The 19,777-nt window shown below is 36.0% G+C and overlaps 4 protein-coding genes across 7 annotated transcripts; 2 read left to right on the forward strand and 2 right to left on the reverse strand.

The window, feature by feature from the left end:
• Positions 1-227: 227 nt before the first annotated feature.
• LOC123195310 (pentatricopeptide repeat-containing protein At1g77170, mitochondrial) lies at positions 228-2,372 on the reverse strand. Its single transcript, XM_044608997.1, has one exon. The coding sequence runs from the start codon at positions 1,863-1,865 to the stop codon at positions 480-482; it is 1,386 nt and encodes a 461-aa protein (XP_044464932.1). The 5' UTR covers positions 1,866-2,372; the 3' UTR covers positions 228-479.
• A 1,692-nt stretch (positions 2,373-4,064) lies between these two features.
• LOC123195309 (SNW/SKI-interacting protein-like) lies at positions 4,065-6,540 on the reverse strand. 4 transcript variants are annotated; one of them, XM_044608993.1, is made up of 2 exons: positions 6,321-6,540; positions 4,065-6,070 (listed from the first exon to the last, which is right to left on the reverse strand). In XM_044608993.1, exon 2 carries the CDS (start codon positions 6,009-6,011, stop codon positions 4,200-4,202), a length of 1,812 nt encoding a protein of 603 aa, XP_044464928.1. In that variant the 5' UTR covers positions 6,012-6,070; positions 6,321-6,540; the 3' UTR covers positions 4,065-4,199. The 4 variants fall into 4 exon arrangements, with proteins under 4 accessions (XP_044464928.1, XP_044464927.1, XP_044464931.1 ...); XM_044608992.1 differs by having other exon boundaries at positions 6,369-6,538; XM_044608996.1 differs by having other exon boundaries at positions 6,201-6,326.
• A 306-nt stretch (positions 6,541-6,846) lies between these two features.
• LOC123195308 (dolichyl-diphosphooligosaccharide--protein glycosyltransferase subunit STT3A) lies at positions 6,847-14,823 on the forward strand. Its single transcript, XM_044608991.1, has 23 exons — positions 6,847-7,170; positions 7,520-7,582; positions 7,662-7,717; positions 7,831-7,902; positions 8,073-8,178; positions 8,268-8,318; positions 9,012-9,107; positions 9,308-9,367; positions 9,438-9,551; positions 10,420-10,506; positions 10,838-10,941; positions 11,073-11,168; positions 11,489-11,609; positions 11,700-11,780; positions 11,865-11,996; positions 12,108-12,353; positions 12,684-12,827; positions 13,474-13,660; positions 13,734-13,831; positions 14,024-14,103; positions 14,186-14,273; positions 14,432-14,521; positions 14,627-14,823. Exons 1-23 carry the CDS (start codon positions 7,054-7,056, stop codon positions 14,675-14,677), a joined length of 2,340 nt encoding a protein of 779 aa, XP_044464926.1. The 5' UTR covers positions 6,847-7,053; the 3' UTR covers positions 14,678-14,823.
• A 1,231-nt stretch (positions 14,824-16,054) lies between these two features.
• On the forward strand, positions 16,055-19,474 carry LOC123194302 (pentatricopeptide repeat-containing protein At2g22070-like). The gene has a single exon (XM_044607474.1). It carries the CDS (start codon positions 16,295-16,297, stop codon positions 18,383-18,385), a length of 2,091 nt encoding a protein of 696 aa, XP_044463409.1. The 5' UTR covers positions 16,055-16,294; the 3' UTR covers positions 18,386-19,474.
• Positions 19,475-19,777: the final 303 nt, after the last annotated feature.

A 19,777-nucleotide genomic window follows, 5' to 3' on the forward strand; every position in this document is an offset into this window, starting at 1 on the left:
GATCTTAAAAATATGATTCTCACCCTACCTACTACATATGAGGAAGATATTTTTCAATATAAAGGGGAATGAAAACAGAAATAAAAACAATATTTGAAAGTAAGGACAAGACGAATGTCCATTTTGAAATATAAATTATGAAATATCTATTACATTATTAATTGTTTTTTACAATTTTTTTACTATTTTGAACTTAAACAGAGGAGATTGAGAGAGGACCAAAAAGAGAGAGGAATAGAGAGAGAATTACTCTCCACAAGCTTTATAAAAGGAGATGAGAGTGGGATAGAACCTGCGAGGTCAAGGATAAGGATAGTCATCCGTGCCCTGTTAGATTGTCATCTGGGTTACAAAATTTATTTTTTATTTTTTAGTGTACAATATAATTGAAAATCTGGAAAAGAAAATAATTAGCAAAAGTAAGAATCCTTGACTACCCAAACATTTAAAATTAAAAAAAAGAAGGCTTGGATTTCTTGTCAATATGAGTTCGTTGCTAAGCTATAACCAGGAACCTTGGTAACTTTTCTGTTCTTCATAATCCCTCTTACTCTCTCAACCTCTTCCCACAAACCTCTACTTGCATAAATATTTGATAAAACCACAAAAGCGCCATCGTTCCAAGGCTCCAGCTCGTGCAAATGCTTAGCCACCCATTCGCCTATCTTCACATCCCCAAACTTCTCACAGGCACCCATCAAACACCCCCAAATCACCACATTTGCCTTCAATGGCATCCCCTCCACCACCTCTCTCGCCTCATCCAGCAACCCTGCTCGGCCAAGCAGGTCCACCATGCACCCGTAATGTGGCAACTGCGGCATTATATGATAAACCTTCTTCATCATGTCAAAGAAATGCTTCCCTTCCTGCACCTTACCCCCGTGAACACAGGCGCTTAGAATTCCGACAAAGGTCACATGATTAGGCCTCACGCCGGCTTCTCTCATGCACCGGAAGCATTCGAGCGCTTCGTTGACAAGCCCATTCATTGCATAACCGACTATCATTGATGTCCATGATGATACATTAGCTTGGCTCATCCTTGAAAAAACCTTATAAGCTAAGTCCATCCGCCCACATTTTCCGTACATGTCTATAAGCGAATTTAACATCAAAACATCTGACTTTTCGCTATTTTTGGCTTGGAAAACACACTTATGCAACTGAAGAGCTAAGCCCAAGTCTCCTAAACTTCCACAGGCTGAAGTTACACTAACCATAGTAATATCATCAGGCTCGAACCCACATCTCTTCAGCTCGATAAACGTACCTATCGCTTCCTTCGCACGTCCACCTTGAGAAAGCCCAGCAATGATCGCATTCCAAGAACCCAACTTTCTTTCAATATTTTCATCAAATAGTTTACGTGCGGTTTCAAATGCTCCCGCCTTCGAGTAAAGACAAATGAAACCGCTCTCGCAGAATTCGTTTGATGCAAGTCCAAGTCTTACTGCGACCGAGTGAAGCTGCCTGCCAATCTCCACAGAGAAAAACTGGCACGCGGCTTTTAAGATGATGGGGAGAGTGTAAGAGTCAGGCAAGACTCCAGCACGCGACATGTAAATGTAAACGCAAAGAGACTTTTTGGGTGCGTCTAACTTAGTGTAAGATCTTATAATGTTGTTCCAGTGAAATGGGGCAGGATAGGATTGCAAAAAGTGAGTGCGAATAATATGGGCATAAATTTGGTTCAGTTGTGATAAATTGGTACATTGTGATAATTGTGATGCTATGATTCGGGTTGGGCTTTGAGTATCAAGATGTATGCGACTTGCGGCCAGGCTGTGGTTGAGATGGTAAAAAATGGCTATGTGTTTTTTGGTTTTTGAAAACCTGAGCAGGAGTCGATGAAAATAGCTCATGCGTAATGAAGAGAGCTAAAAATGGAACAGAGATCAGTAAAGATGACATGGAACGTTCGATTAATGACAAAAATAGGATCTTTTTTGTTTCATGATCTTTCCATCTACTGAACTCCGATTCCAAATTGATATTTCGAAACGAAGCATAAAGCCACATAGGTTTCCTCGATGGAGAGAGCAGAGCATTTCGATTGTGGGGCTTTATAATGGTGGGCAGGCCCACATCAGCTAAGGCCCACACCTGTTCTTTTGCGAAATCTCTGTGAAAAGCTTCAACTACAATTCATCTCACTAACCTGCCTTCTCCTACAGCCAGAAAATTCTCGAATAATCCATCGATGAGCAACAAAAGCCAAGCGTCGTTGGACGAGAATCTCAACCAGACGGTGGAGATTGACTTATCAAGTACTCTTCTTGATCTCACCAGCTTCCAGCTCCACGATCTCAACTCAGTGGAGGTACCTCCGAGTTAACCGAGTTGGACCAAACATCCTTAGTTAAAAGTATTCTATAAGTTGTTTTGTGATGGAGTTTAGGATTGATTCAATTCATCAATATAGAAGAATAGTGTATCTTTTGTTATTCTTTTTTCGTTGAATCTTGAGAAATAGACGTTTGTACACTTGTGTGAAAGAGGTGAATCTATTATAACAAAATTATATGTTACACAGACTTTGTCGTTCAACTTCAGGTTTTATAAATTTAATTACGAATACATTTGTATTTTAATTATATTATTTATGCATGATATATGTGTGGATACTCTCATAAATTTGTTTAACAATATACATGGCAACCGGCCTGGGTTAATGTAAAGTACCACTTTCGTCATCTAATACCATGTTAGAGGGTTGTGGAGTTTCATAATCCAGAGAAGGAAGAACCATTGTTTAGTAATTTGTCATATCAATAAATAGTGTTATATGTATAATTTTTATATATAATTTCATATACAAATAACAATATATTATTATATGATCGAATAAATAAAAATTAAAAATAAAATAATATATAATTATATAACAATATATTGTTGTTTATATATAAAGTTATATGTAAAAATTGTGTATATAGTCTTATTGATTAGGCCAAAAGACTTGTTTCCACCCAAGGTATAGTAAAACTCTAAAGTCTTATTCTTTAACTTTTTAAAATCTCAAATACTCATACATGAATCAAATTTTATTAAAAGTTTCAGTAAAATTAAAGGTAAAAACGTTATTTTAATTATATTATTAAAAATATATATAATTCATTATATTTTCCCTCCCAAGTTTTAAATATTAATTACTTCACTTTTGTTTACAAATTTTTAACTTTAAAGAGTCATATTTTTCTCTTTAAACTTAGAGGTTTTATTTTTTTTTTCAATTTCAATCCCCCTCAAAACTTTTAAAAATAGCAGTTTCACCCCCTCTTAAACTTCAGGTTTCGGCATCGTCTCTGTCCATCTTTGGCCACCTCCTTTACTTAAGCCGATGTTGACCTTTCCTTGCCTAAGCAATCCACCGACAACGTCAATGGGGGGTGTGACAAAGAGACAAAAATCTCTTCGTCGCACCCAAACGAAGAGCTTTCTAGCTACTAACCATGTTGACCCTTCTGACCAAGCACACTATCAACAAAGGTTGATTTCTAGCAGTGAATGAGAATATAGATTCATTGGATCTAGACGATTTTCGTTTGGACGATGAGTTTGCTGGTCGAAGAAGAAAGAGATTTTCCTAGAGATATGAGGAGACAATCACGATTTAGAGTGAAAATGAGAGGTCACTAGTGGCTAGAGAGTTCAAAGAAAAAAAACCCTAAATTTAGAAAAAAAAATATGATATTTTAAAGTTAAAACACCTTAGACATAGATAAAATTATTAGTTTTTAAAATTTAAAAGGGAAAATATAATAAATTATATATATTTGTTAATATTATTATTAAAATAACAATTTTACCTTTATCTGTAACTGAAAAATTTAATAGAAATATGTTTACTAATGAAAATTTGAATTTTTAAAAATTAATGGATATAAACCTGATGTTATACTACACCTTAGGTGGGAATAAGTCTTTCGGCCTATTGATTAAGAAGGTATCGGCTATTTCTTTCTCACCGTCTAATCCATCTTAAGATCACTGCATCTCTCATAAAAATAGTTAATCATTTGACACAAAATAAATAGCTCAATTTCACCAAATGCTGAGAATGGCATCACAAAGAAAACATTGATTTAGTACAAATACAAAGAAAGCAACAAAGCGATAAAGTAGCTTGGAGGAAATTTAATTGTCCCAAATATTAAAATACAAGTACATATTAATTAATGAGGATATTTAACAGCTTAACGGCCCCTCTCAAACCCTATACGAGTTCTACCAGAACCTCCATAATCATCTCGCATTGAAGATCCAGCGCTAGCTCTAAGAGTCCCTCCACTACCAACTTTGTCCATTGTTTTCTTCCCCTTCTTCACCTCTGTCAAGAACTGATCGAGACCGAATGGATCAGCTTCTTCGGCTTCCTTTTCAAATTCAACTGGCCTGTCTCTTGGACCAGGCCTCTCAGAGCTGCCTGCAAAACCCTTATCGGCTTTAAATCGATCAGTTTTCATGATCTTCTCTAACTGGTCATCTGCATTTCCATACATTTCAGCATCAGCATCTTTCTTTGGCCTATACAGGGTTGAAAGTGTAGGCTGAGCAGTAAACAAGCCCTTGTCATACACATTGTACTGGTCGTCAGTGGCAAAGCCAGAGTCCATTCCTTTCTCCTGGTTGAACAGCCTTTGGTCATACATAACCTCACCTCCTCTTGCTGCTCCGGCAGAGGCCATACCAAGAGCAACTTTCTCACTAATGTCCCGATCTCTGTCTCTCGTAATCTTACTCTTCTTTCCCATGGCAGCATCCTTGGCCTCCAACCTTCTCTCCCTCTCCCTCTCTCGACGTCTCTCCTCACGAATTTTCTCTCTCTGCAATCGTTGCTCCCTTTCTTCTCGTGTCTCTCTTGGCATATCCCTTTCTTTTTCTCTCACACGCTCATATTCCCCTCCCATATCATCAGCATCCATTGCATTCTTCTCAGATGGGATTGACATAGATGGTGGGGGTGCTGCCCCAGTCCTCTCAGACCGTGCTTTCTGAGCCAAGGCCCTCAGTTCCTGCTCTTTCCTTTCCTTCTCCTTCATGAGCATCTCCTTCTGCACCTTTGATCTCATTGCAACAGCTTCTCTAGCCTTTTGCTCAGCAACATAGAGAGCCTCTGATAGTTTAGCAAAGTTGTCATTAATCTGAACTTCCTGAAGACCTCTTCCATCAGCTGCAAGACGCTTATCTAGGGGGATTGTATAGCCCTTTGGGTTCTTCCAATTTGATATACAAGGTGGGATCTTCCAATCTTGTTGATCTTTTACAGTTACAGGCCGTGGTGGGGAATGCATGACTGGTACAGGGGGAGAACCAGAGGCCTTTGGAACCCTCTTGTGCTTGAACTTTGGTGGCTCAAGTGGATCCACAGGCTTCTCAACCATTCTAATAATTCTCTCCTTAGCACCTGAATTAAAGGCCACTGACTGCTGTGATGGCTTGTACTTAATATACTTTGATTCAGACGACTGTTGTGGTACATTCTTTGGCTGTGCTGCACTCAGCTTCACATTCACAATCTTTTCAAGAGCAGCTTTAGTTTCCTGTGTAGTTTCTTCAATCTCCCGCTGCAACTCCTCATCATCATCTTCACTCTCTTCATCATTTCTCAAAATCTTCGGAACAATATCTTTATGCTGTGAGTAAACAATTTTTTTGGAGTTCTCATTTTGCCTAACAATAGCATCATAGGCTACATTGCCATGTGCATCAACAGTGACGGGTAGAATCTTTGATCCAGGCTTAGCAGCTCTATTTCTACCCATGTCAAGAGGATACTGAGCCAAATGAATCTCCGGAAATGCACCTCCATCACCAAAATCTTCAATCTTTCGTGGAACAAAACCTTGACGCTTCAGGTAGGGAGGTACAGGTTTGAGTTTTATCTCACGAGATTGTTCCTCCTCAGATGAACTATATCTATTCTTAAACCATGGATCACTAGCATGGTCATAAAACGTGGGATTATTTTGTTTCACAGGAGGTAATATATCCTTCAACATCGCCATATTCAATAGATATACACAAATATCTAAACAAGCACAAATAAAACTCTGGTATCCCACACCTGCAAAAGCAGCCAAACACAAGCACACTCAATGAAATAAACTCTACAAAAATCTACATACAGGAAAAGCTCTATCAAAACAAAATAAAAGCGTAAAGAATCTTAATCTCACAAGCAAAAATTAACAAACCAGCTGATGTACAAATTACTAGCCAAAAAATTAATTGCAGCTGATAGCATCCGATAGCCTAATTTAAGCCGATCAAATAAAAGAAATGAAAGGAATAAAGTAAAAAACCCTAACCCTAACCCTAAATCAAAATTCCATATCAGAGGCAAAACGGTAAGTAAAGTTAACCTGGCGAACGATGTTTACTCGAATTGGCGATGGAATTTCAGATATTGATGGTACTGTGTGGATGAATGCGGAGATTACTTGGAAAAGGATCAAATAACCTAGATGGTTTTGATGAAGTGGCGCATGAAGAGGCGGCCAGTAGACAGCGGGTCTCCGCGTTTCGGTAGGTTTCGGTTGATATAGTGGGCCTATCAAAGGCCTCCAATTTTCACATGGGCTTTAAGGGACAGTGGTAAGAGATTTTTTTTTTTTTAAACCGGAAATCCGGCTCAATTGATTGGACCGGTAAATTTCGAAATACAGCAAAAATTATTAAAATAAACAAAATTCAAATGAAAGTACACAAAACTGATCGGATTTCATTTTTGAAGTGTGAATAGTATCCACAATTCACAGAAAGCCACGTGGCTCACCAAGTAGTCCATAACCAATCGCACGATTGTTCGCATCAAATGCAAAAAGCATTCAGCCAAGTAGAAGGAAGGACATTGGTGTCATATTCTGATTCAAACGCCTAGTATCGTCATTTCTTAATTCATGCAAATTTCCTCTCCCTCCTTACAAAGTCTTCTCATACTCAAGACCTACAGCCTGCAGCTACAAAAGCCTCTCTACACATATCAAACCATCTCTCTTACTCTCTGTCTCAAACTCTTAACCCAATCAGTCATCGATTTGGCTGTCTATGGCGGCCGTTGAGAAGGCCGGCGAAACGACCTTGCGAAACGCACTTGGAAATGTTCTATCATTTTCCATCCTGCTTTTGATAGGAGTTCTTGCTTTCTCGATCCGCCTCTTCTCTGTAAGATATCTAGTCATTCAATTTTATAGATCCGACATTCACCGTCTGAGTGCTTGCGATGTTGACGAAAAGAGTTAGACAGAAATTGATGTGTTATCGAAAATTCATCATGATCAAAATTTGTCCAAAGTCGCCTCATCGTAATTGACTACAATCGGATGAAATTTAAAATAATTTGTATAAGAAATTCTTTATTTTAGAATATTCAATTATTGAACATTGTTAGAAATAGTTTGTGTTTGCATCAATTGACACCATTTCAGAGTGAATTGTTTTATGAATTACATTTGATTTATTCTGTTTTAATGTAGTGGCATTTTAATCTCATGATTTTTCAATTGATCTACAGGTTATAAAGTATGAGAGTGTAATTCATGAGTTTGATCCTTACTTCAATTACAGGGTCACTCAGGTTCTGTTTTTCTCTCTTAGTTTTTCCAGTTTTATAATATGTATGGGAAAATGAATGACGAGAATGTTTGTGGTTTCAGTTTCTTACAAAGAATGGGATATATGATTTTTGGAATTGGTTTGATGATAGAACCTGGTAAGTACAACTAGTTCATTATTGTGCCGAGTTCCTATTTACTCTGTATTAGTTGGGCTTTAAACCTTTTTATAGTTTCCAAGTGATTGAATTGGCTTTATATATATGTAAAGGTACCCTCTGGGTCGTGTGATTGGCGGAACTGTTTACCCTGGGTTGACTTTGACGGCAGGCACCTTATGGTGGTAGGTATCATAGAGTATGTAGAATGGAACTGCTTTCCTGTTTTTATTGTTTGATTTTGCGCCAATATTCACATACTTTCCCATAGGGTGCTTCTTTTTGTTTAAAACACTTAGTTGTTAGTATCTTGTCTAACTTTTAAATTTATTGAGTCATTGCTGTTTTGTGTCAGGATATTGAATTCCTTGAATATTCCTCTGTCTGTGGAGACTGTATGTGTCTTCACTGCACCTATATTCTCTGCTTTTGCCTCATGGGCAACTTATCTTCTAACTAAGGTTAGAGTTCTGTTCTTATTTGTGTTTTCTGTAATATAGTTCTGTAATGGTCGCTTTTCTACTGATGACATTTGATTGATGTTTAATAGGAAGTAAAAGGTACTGGTGCAGGACTGACAGCAGCAGCTCTTTTGGCCATGGTAAATCATACACCTGGTAGTTTTTCCATATATTGAAATGGTTTTCAGACTTTGAGTGGCAGCACAGAACATCTTATCCAATAACAAGTCCTTGAAAAATTTTTTGTATAAAGTTGGTTATCCTGTTTCTTTAGTTGGTAATATGTTTAAATTGATGTTTGTGATTTCATATTCCATTTTTCTTTTGCCTATAAATCGGATGTTGAGTGATCAAAATAAGAACTGAAATGTGCATTCATAATGCAATGAAAGCTCTGAGATTCATGGTACCTTAGTGAAATACTTTCAAAGAGACATGTCTAAGGTTCCTGTTTGGAGTATGGTCTGAAGATCTCTTCTCCATTTTGTAGGAAAGATTATTAGCTGAAGACTTACCCTTATCATTGGTCCTTTTTTAGTGGGACTTTGAACCTGTGTGCAATGTCTGATTCAACGCTTAATATTGTTGTGTCAACTACTATGGATAATTCTGTAAATAGAAGTTTTTATTGGTTTGATGTGTTTTTTATACATTTTTCGGTAAATATATCCTTGTTTCAAAGCATTTTCTGAACCAAGCTGTAAATTTTTTGCGATTGTGGCAGCCTGTTTGTTTTAGATATGCTGTTTACCTTTACAAATGTTCTGAGTATGGTGCTTAACAATCCATACATTGAACTTTTTGTTGTTTTGCTTTTATGATCTTGTTTGCAGGTTCCATCATACATATCTCGATCTGTGGCTGGAAGTTATGACAATGAAGCTGTAGCAATATTTGCCTTGATTTTCACTTTCTATCTTTACATAAAGGTTAGATTTTGGTTAAAGAGAAAAAAAAAAATTTCATTCTTCATAGTTTTAAATTTATTTAATTTGAGAAACCAGCAGATCAAACAGATAGGCTGATTGTCCATTTTAACTGATACCAAATGGAATATTTGTTTGGTTTTTCTACAAGATTTACATTTTGATATGATTATTTTCTAATTTAGACTATATACACTGTGCAGACATTGAATACTGGATCTCTCTTTTATGCTACCTTAAATGCAATAGCGTACTTTTACATGGTAAGATCTGTGTGCTTAGATTGTTTAGGCATTTTCTTTCCCCATTTCATCATTTTTTTATACCATCCAGGTGTGCTCTTGGGGAGGATATACCTTTATTATTAACCTTATTCCAATGCACGTGCTGCTATGCATTGTAACTGGTCGATACTCTTCACGGTTGTACATCGCATATGCTCCTCTTGTAAGTATTACCATCTCTTATGAAGTTTTTGGTGTGGTGAAGAAAAACAAAATGATCCTAAGTTCATTGTGGTCATTGACGCTTGTTTTTGCAATTTTATCTAGCAAAAGAAGATTAGAAATGATCAGGAATAGGCATTTCTTGCTTCTTTTACTCTTTTATGTGGTTGAAAACATGGAGAGGAAGCAAGTAAATGTTTGGATTGTTTGAAATTTTTGAGGGCCTCAGTGCCTCATATTCTTTCTCTTATTACTGTATTCAGTGAAGGGCAAGTAAGAAGCCTTTGACGCCGTATCACACTTTTTTGCCCTTTTACAATGGGCCATAAGTTCATGCAAATTTATTTTTATTACTGTCATTGCCTTAGTTTCTTTAAATCATATTCAGGGTGCATAGTAGCTGTTATATTTCTGGTCTTAGAAAAGCTGTTTTACTTGCTTGTTCTGATTTTGTAGGGTTTAGATTATAGAAGGATTCATGTAAGGGCTAAGGTGCTTTTTTGTATTCTAGTATCAATAGTTTTAAAGAAGCTTTGCCACTGATTAAAAAAATTATTAAGAGCTTCAGATCCAGAGGGTATTTATCTGGACCAAGAATTGACCTCTCAAATTTCAATGTGTTTGGTATTGTTTGTCATAATTGTTGGTTGCTTGAGGATTTTATTTTTAAATGCTGCACGCTATGGTTATTGTTGAAAATTTAAAAGTATTAATTCTGCCACAAAATTCTTAATGTAAAAGCACAATCCTTTTTGAGAGTTGCGCCAGTTGTCCTGGAAATGATAATATCTTGTAGGATTATTAGCTATTATACAAGATATTTTCCTTGAAACCTTTGGCTTCACCTAATTATAACTTTCTGAGAGCAGGTTGTGCTGGGCACATTGCTTGCAGCGTTGGTGCCTGTTGTTGGATTTAATGCAGTCATGACATCGGAACATTTTGCATCATTTTTGGTATGTGAGTTTTATCGGTAATATGTGACTTTCTCCTTAATGTTGGCTTGCATTATGAATTTTAAGTTTGTATGGTTGTAATTCTATATACAAGAATTCTTGTTAAAATGGTTGTTTTTAATGTTGTTACTGGTGTTTTGAATTTGGAAAACAAATACTTACATGAAAGTAATAATTGTTTGAATCTTCTGAATACAAAACATGACTTGTTCCAGTTGGCTACATATCCATTGTATTATTTATCGGATATGAATTTTCACCTTCTATGTTTGCCATATTACATTACTTTTTGTCTCTCTCACAATAGCTTCCTTCTGTCATTTATCTGCAGGTTTTCATTGTTATCCATGTGGTAGCTCTCGTGTATTATATCAAAGGGATTCTCTCCGCTAAAATGTTTAAAATAGCTGTTACTCTTGTTGTATCAGTTGGCCTGTAAGTTTCTTTTTCCTCTATTTTTCTACTGCTAATGAATTAGTAGTAAATCAAAATATCTCTCATTAATGTTTTATAACCTTGTGGAACAAAAATATAATCTCCATACTTTTGTATTATTTCCTCTTCAGGGTAGTGTGTATTGCTGCACTAACAGTTCTAGTAGCATTGGTTGCTACCAGCCCAACAAAGGGATGGAGTGGAAGAAGTTTGAGTCTTCTTGATCCGTATGCACTTTCATTCTTATAAGATATTCTTATTTATTAATTGTCTCTAGTCCTTCTATTGGTGGAATCTGAGCATAATCTACCTTGAATCTTGGCGTGGTTGTGTTTATGTTCTTGATGGGTTCCTTTGCATCATAAATATGGAGAACCTACTCTCTATTACATTACAGTTTTCTCAATTCTTATTTCCCTCTTTGTTTTTTTTGTCGCCTTTGCATCATAGAGAGCAGTCATTATGGCAGCAAAGATAATAATCTGTTTGTATCATTCTGGATTCTGATTAGCTGAGTAAAATTTTGTGTTTCACTCCATGCTGACAGAACTTATGCAAGCAAGTATATACCAATTATTGCCAGTGTCAGCGAACATCAGCCCCCTACTTGGCCGTCCTATTTCATGGACATTAATGTTCTGGCATTCTTGGTTCCAGCTGGCATTATTGTAAGATTCAAATCTCAAACTGAATATGGATGAGCTTCTAGAAGATTTGTGCTTATAAATTGTATCATCTTATCTTTTATTTGTTTGCAGTCATGCTTCTTGCCTTTGTCTGATGCTAGCTCCTTTGTGGTCCTATATATTGTGACATCTGTATATTTTTCTGGAGTAATGGTAAGGAGAATATTGGAACAGCTTACTTTTAGTTATATTTCTTCTTCCATAATTTATGTGATTATTGTTGGGCTAACATTACAGGTGCGCCTTATGCTTGTACTTGCTCCAGCAGCATGCATCCTGTCTGGAATTGCTCTATCTCAATCTTTTGACATTTTTACACGGTCTATCAAATTTCAGCTTTTTGGAGCACCAGGAAACTCCATAGTTGATGTAAGCATGTTTCCTTTCATTGTTCTGCAACTGGAAATTCTTCTTTCACTCAATGAAGTCATTTAGCTCCACATCTAATATTCAGCTACCTGTTATGTTTTGACCATCAAGGCAGAGGATACTAGTTCTGCTAGTAGTGTGCCAGAGAATGATAGAGCAAAACCTAATAAAAGTGAAGACACGTTGAAGGAACGTCCCTCAAGAAAGAACAAGAAGAAAGATAAGGAGCAATTGGAGAAGACTCATGTTGAGAAGACTTCGATTAAGCCCAAAAAAGAAAAGAAGCTTCTGGTTTTACCGCTGGAGGCATCTTTGATTGCTCTTATCTTACTTTTGTTTCTAGGTGCCTTCTATGTGGTATTTAGACCTTTTCTTCCTCTATGCATTTATAACAGTTATTTACTATTTCTTTATGGAATTAAGTGTGATATCATGTTCATCTGCTAAAATTAAGAATAAATTAATCGAGTTTGTTCTTTCCTTTGCATATTTGATGAGTTTAGAATTAATATTTCAAAACAATTTCTTCCTTGAAATCTTCAGATTCTTCTGGTTTTGACTTTTACCGGCCAAGAGAAAATTGATTATTTTCTGTTTTCTTTTGATCTTCTCTCTCATCGTTTAATGATTTATTGTTACTGCCTGATGAATAAAGGGGGTCTAACTATAATGTTTTGTATCTTATAGGTTCATTGTGTATGGGCAGCGGCAGAAGCTTATTCCGCTCCTTCAATAGTTTTAACATCTTATTCACATGATGGTCTGCATGTATTTGATGATTTTAGAGAGGCTTATGGATGGTTGAGTCACAATACTGATGTGGATGACAAAGTGAGTTTTCCACCTAACCTGTTCTACTAATTTGTTCTTTGGTTTTTGTAGAATTTTCTTTTTAATAATCTTGTTTTCTAAAACTTCATGGCAGAAATCTGTCAGTTTTTTATCTTTTCCTGATATCATGGCATTTGTATGTAATTGCCTTATGATTTCTGTTCAATATCTGAGTGTTAAGGGCTACACTTCAATAATCAAATGGGCTTGTCTTTCCTTTTGCATTGATCCTGCAATATTGGTTCTATGTTGGTTTAAATGTGATGAATAAATTATTCTTGCTTTGTTTTGCTAGCCAAGAGCTAGGACTGAATCTTATGATGGTACTTTTATTTTATTTTGCTTGTCTGAAATATCTGTAACCATTGTATCAGTATTTCTTTCAAGTATGAGAAGACATAAGAGATGATGAATACATTCAGTGTGTTGTCTACTGCGACTGGTGGCTAGAAAATTACTTTGATGGATTCTGTGACCTGATTTTTTTTATAGAAAACTCCAAAAGATATATCATAGTATAAGGATCTTATGAACTCTGAATTTCAGTCTGCCAACATGGTTTTTCTTTTCTTAGTTTGATGGATAGTGTGGCATCTTCCCACCTAGAATATATTAAGTACCATTGATTTTTAATAATTTCATGCAGGTTGCATCATGGTGGGACTATGGTTACCAAACAACGGCCATGGCAAATCGGACAGTAATAGTTGACAATAATACCTGGAATAACACTCATATTGCAACTGTTGGTACTGCAATGTCTTCTCCTGAAAAGGCAGCGTGGGAAATATTCAACTCTCTGGATGTAAAATATGTTCTTGTTGTCTTTGGAGGTTTGCTCCCTTCTTTTATGCATAATCATCTTTCCTAAAAATTATTTTTCTCATGAGTTATATTACTCGCTAGGTCTTGTTGGCTACCCCAGTGATGATATCAATAAGTTCCTATGGATGGTTCGTATAGGAGGGGGTGTGTTCCCTCATATAAAGGAACCTGATTACCTGGTAGGTTCCTTTTTCTAGCAATATTACCTTAAGGAAAATGAATCTTTGTATTCTGAACTTTTCTTCCCAATACTTTTTTATGCACTTGATTGATATTCTCCATAGCCAATGCTATTTTATTTGGGCTTAGCTATACTATATTTCTCATATAAATGTGACCCATGATTTTGTACCTTCTCTTTCTGTTTACAGAGAGATGGTCAGTACCGGATTGATTCTCAGGCCATGCCAACCATGCTAAATTGTCTCATGTATAAACTCTCATATTACAGGTCTGTGTTGGCTATGAACTTCTAAATTTACCTGTTAGGTTTTCTTCTGTTAGTTTTTTAATTCTGTACGTCTTTCCTGCAGGTTTGTGGAGACCGATGGCAAGGGCTTTGATAGAGTGAGACGGACAGAGATTGGGAAGAAACATTTCAAACTTACACATTTTGAGGAGGTAAGATTTTCTTATACTTAGCTAGGCCAATCAAAAATTGTTGTGTTAGAATGTTAAAAGCTTTTAAAAAAAATGTGTATACTTCATTGTAACTCTTTGAAGGAAAAAACTAAATCAATGCTTAGATGTTTCCCGTAAGATATGTCTTTTCAATTCAGGTATTCACAACTCACCATTGGATGGTTCGGATATACAAATTGAAACCTCCAAAGAATAGGATCCGTGGAAAGACAAAGAAATCAAAGATGGTATGTATAACGGTCTATTCTTCTGTCTAGAGCATGAGCATGGCCTGAAAATTGTTCTTTCATAACCTTTTACCTCTCTAACTGGCTTTACTCCTTTTGTGGCAGAAATCTAGCTCAAAAGGAAGTGTGGTAAGCAAGAAGAATCCATGGAATTAGGGAGCACTAATTATAGACAGGTGTTTTTAGATTGTTTCGACTGTAACTCAATATAACCGTACTTGAGCCTTTTGATGAGGACTACACGTGCATGGCAGGTAATTTTCTTCATAGAAATGGAAATTATAAATCAAAAGATTTTGCAATCTTGATTTACCCCACATTGTTATATGCATAATTGGGTGGGTCAGCCCAAACAGCAGTAGCATAGGTGCACAAAGTATGACACCTTTAGGACATACTTGGCCTGTGTGATATGCATGACTAATGCCGTATTTGCATTCGATTTTAGTAAAGGGGGTTCGCTTCGTTTACAATATTTACCTTTTTCATTTTTTAGTAACCTAATTTATTAAAGAATTAAAATACTTTAGAAAATTATTAATACATGATTGCGAAGTCTTGTCGTTTAAAAAGTTGTAGCGGGCCGGTTTTTGTAGTGGATGGCTGAACTGTGTTTCTGTTGTCGCTTATCTCATTGGTATTATTAAGACAAAATGATGTTGGTCCAATCGTAATGTCCTGTTTCTGGAGCCTCGTGTAGAAGGTTTTATTACAGACGATCACACCAAGTCCACAAGCTTTCCAAATCTAAACGCAGCTTGATGTGAGGTCTTTATATGGACATAGTGATCATAATAAAAGATAATGAGAGTTTTCATATGTCAATATTGTTTGTAATTAATTAGTACAACATATAGATGTATATTAACTATATGCACTTAGGGTTAATTACATGATTAAGGAAATTTATAACAATAAAATAACGTACACTAGAATTGTCAATATTATTCGATTGAGTGATCTATAAATACCATCATATCCAAACTCAAGCTTCTTAGAAGTGTCATCCAAACCCACCTGCAAAAACTATCAAATAATGTATTTTTTTTTTTATAAGTTTAAAAAATTACAATTTAGTCTTTTACAATTCAAGATTAGAAATCCTAACCACCATTACCATCACAAATATAAACCAAAACCCATATAAATTTAAATTAACCAAAATCACCACCTACCCAAACCCGCTACAACCGTCATACAACCCGACTCAAACTTGCTAGAACCATGTGGAATGAAGAACAAAATAAAAGTGAAAGGAAAAGAAGTGGTTGTTGATGACCAATTTTATATGCAAAAGATTAATTTAAAAATTTATTAATTTTTGATGATATAATAATTCAAAAAATGAGATGATTAGGGGTATATTATTTAATATTTTGATACTGTGTAAGAAATTTTTTTTATCACCGGAGTAAGGTGTCGAAAAAGTGTTTTCAAGCCAAATTTAGGGTGAGAAATGTAAATCACTCTTTGAAAAAGATAAAAAAGTTGTCAATTATAAATTTATTAAAATATTAACATTTGATGAAAGGCAATTGTTAGCATAGAAGAGTTATTGAAAATTAATCGATAATGATTAGTAATTGAAAATGTCAATTTTTTTTTTTTTTTATCATAGAAATGAAATTGAATCATTTAATTCTAAGAATCAATCAATTTCAAAAAATTTACGTGGGCTGATGAGAGAATTGTTGTCAAATTATACACAGATATCTAAGTCTTACATAAAGGCACTTCACCCACATAACAGAAAACTGTAATTCAAACTCAATAATGAAACACAAGCACAAACTCCGCCAAGCGATTGACTCGCTTTACTCTTGTGGCCAAGTTACTACTGAAGAAGTATACACTCGCCTCGTGCTCGAATGTGCACGCGCCGGTGATGTTGAAGAAGCCAGGAGATTGGAGTCCCATATGTTACTCCATTCATATCAACCCGCCAACACATTCCTTGAAAATCGTCTCCTTCACTTGTTTGCGAAAGCCGGGAAGTTATCTTACGCCCGCAACCTGTTCGATAAAATGCCCAAAAGAGATATTTATTCTTGGAACGCTATGCTTTCTGCGTATGCAAAATCTGGGTCGATCGAGAATTTGAAAGCAGTGTTCAATCAAATGCCATCTCGTGATTCTGTTTCATATAATACGGTGATTGCGGGTTTTGCTGGTAATAGTTTTTCGCATGAGGCATTGGAGGTTTTTCTTAGAATGCAAGAAGATGGATTTGAGCCTACCGATTATACTCATGTGAGCGCCTTAAATGCATGTGCACAATCATTGGATTTGAGACGCGGGAAGCAGATTCATGGGAAGATTGTTGCTAGTAATTTAGGAGGTAATGCTTTTGTCTGGAATGCTCTTACTGATATGTATGCAAAGTGTGGAGAAATTGATAAGGCGAGGTGGCTTTTCAGTCGGATGAATAATAAGAACGCAGTTTCATGGAATTTGATGATTTCTGGATATCTGAGAAATGGGCAGCCTGGGAAATGTATTGATTTGTTTCGTGAAATGCAGGTACTGGGCTTCAGACCTGATGAGGTTACAGTTTCAAATGTTCTTTCAGCTTACTTTCAAATTGGGTGTATAGATGAGGCAGAGAAGTTATTCTGTGTAATAAGAGAAAAGGATAAGGTTTGTTGGACAACAATGATTGTTGGTTATGCGCAACATGGGAAGGAAGAGGATGCTTTGAGGTTGTTTGGTGATATGCTTCTAGAGAATGTAAGGCCTGACTGTTTTACTGTCTCAAGTGTGGTTAGTTCTTGTGCCAAACTAGCGTCTCTCCATCATGGTCAAGTTGTTCATGGGAAAGCCATTATTTTGGGGGTTGATGACGATTTGCAAGTGTCTAGTGCCCTTGTTGATATGTATTGTAAATGTGGAGTTACTAATGATGCTTGGATCATATTCAATATGATGCCGGCCAGGAATGTGGTTTCTTGGAATTCCATGATCAATGGTTATGCACAAAATGGACTAGATTTAGAGGCTCTGGATCTGTATGAAAAAATGCTGATGGAGAACTTAAAACCAGATAGTTTTACTTTTGTAGCTGTTCTATGTGCTTGTATCCATTCATGTTTATTTGAGCATGGGCAAAAATATTTTAATTCAATCAGTGAAATCCATGGATTAACACCTTCTCTGGGTCATTATGCCTGCATGGTTAATCTCCTAGGTCGTTCAGGTCAAATGAAGGAAGCAGTGGATCTGATTAAAAGGATGCCCCATGAACCGAATTCCCTAATTTGGTCCACACTTTTATCTGTTTGTGCTCTAAAAGGTGACATCAAGCATGGTGAGATGGCTGCTAGGTTTCTCTTTGAATTAGAACCACTCAATGCTGGTCCTTACATCATGCTTTCAAACATGTATGCTGCTGGTGGGAAATGGGAAGAAGTGGCTTCCATTAGGTCTCTCATGAAAAACAATAATGCTAAGAAGTTTGCTGCTTACAGTTGGATTGAGATAGATAACAAGGTCCACAAGTTTGTATCGGAGGATCGAACACATCCAGATACAAATCTTATATATGAAGAATTAAGAAGACTGGTCAAGAAGGTACAGGAAGCTGGCTTTACTCCAAACACAAAATGGGTTCTACATGATGTTCGGGAAGAAGAAAAGTTTGAATCTATTTGTTACCACAGCGAGAAACTTGCTTTGGCATTTGGTTTGATCAGAAGACCTCGTGGAGTGACACCTATAAAGATTATGAAGAACATTCGAGTTTGTGGTGACTGCCATGTCTTTATGAAGTTTGTGTCTAAAATTATTGGATGTCCTATTATATTGAGAGATTCTAACAGATTCCATCATTTTGAAGGAGGAAATTGCTCTTGCAAGGATTACTGGTAATGAGCATTCCCTGGGGAAGAGACATATGCTTAGTCTTCATACATATAAGTATGAAAAGAAACCTGCTTTAGCCAGGATGGACAATGTAAAGAAGCAAGAGCAATCTTTATATACCCATTTAAAAAGGGCAAAAATCATTTAGATTCTGGAAAACTAACAAGAAGAATATTACAGGAACTTCAAATTATATAGGACATCTACACTCTGAGAAACTGAAATGCTTTTGGGATAACTATCAGTACAGAAATTCTTAAAAAATCCCCAATGAAGGCTGGAATAATTTTCTGACCTAAAACTACAGAAATTAGGAGGAATCTCTGAAGATGCATAGAGTTCAAAGTGGACCAATGTGAGGGCTCATTGAACTTGGTTGTTTAGAAGGTACAAAATGTGAGAAGCACGATACAGATATGGCAAGGACACAGTAATATTTGTCGACTTTCTTATTTTCATTTAATGTTTCTCAGTGAGGCTTGATACGTAACGATTATGATGACCATGAATTCCAGAGGCATCTCTGATTTTCAAGGTAACACATGAATAATTATACTTTGTCTGTTATACTGGCAGAAGAAGGCAAGGGGGAATGGACGGGGGAAGTAGGTCAACCGTCTCATATATTATACAGAAAGATCAATAATGTTACTTCCATCGCAGCCTAGATGGATGGAGGGACATTTTTTTTATGGGGTCTTGATAATTTAATGAAAAATCGAGTTCCTGCAAGATATTTAGGTACCAGGGGGGGATACTGGATTTATATTGTTGCTGTGAGCACCTTATGGCCTACAGTTGGGGAATAATTTCTGTAGCTTTCTATTAACTTGATGTGATGATCCGTGCGAACCAGTTGACTGATGGATGTAGCCATCAGCCCAAATGAACACAGTCGACAATGGATTGTGCACAGTGCTAATTTGATTCGATGGACCAAGAGAGTTTATTATTGGGCTTATTTTTCCTATTTTGTTTCGGATTTGATGCATTGGAATGATAATTTTGGTTGGTTAAGATTTATGCACATGCCACCTTTGTTATGGGGTTCAAAATAACCCAAGATTATTCTATTACTTTAACCTTTATTATTGATATTATCTTGCTTAATTTATTAGATATAAAAAAATTTAATAATCTTCTATATATATACACTTTTAAATACATATTTAGATGTATATATAATGTGTTATTATTATATAATAAAGTAATTTTGAATTAAAAATAAAATAATATTTAATCACATGATAACGTATCACATTTTTTTTAATTATTTTATAAAAGGGTATACAAATAGCATTGCACAAATAGATAAGTCACTCTAGCATAGGGGTGGAATACAAACCTAATGGAGCCTGAATATCCTTTGATTCTATTTCAGTTTGAATAAAAAATAAC

Source organism: Mangifera indica, chromosome 13, assembly GCF_011075055.1.
Source record: "Mangifera indica cultivar Alphonso chromosome 13, CATAS_Mindica_2.1, whole genome shotgun sequence".
In the NCBI taxonomy this organism is placed as follows: Eukaryota; Viridiplantae; Streptophyta; class Magnoliopsida; order Sapindales; family Anacardiaceae; genus Mangifera; species Mangifera indica.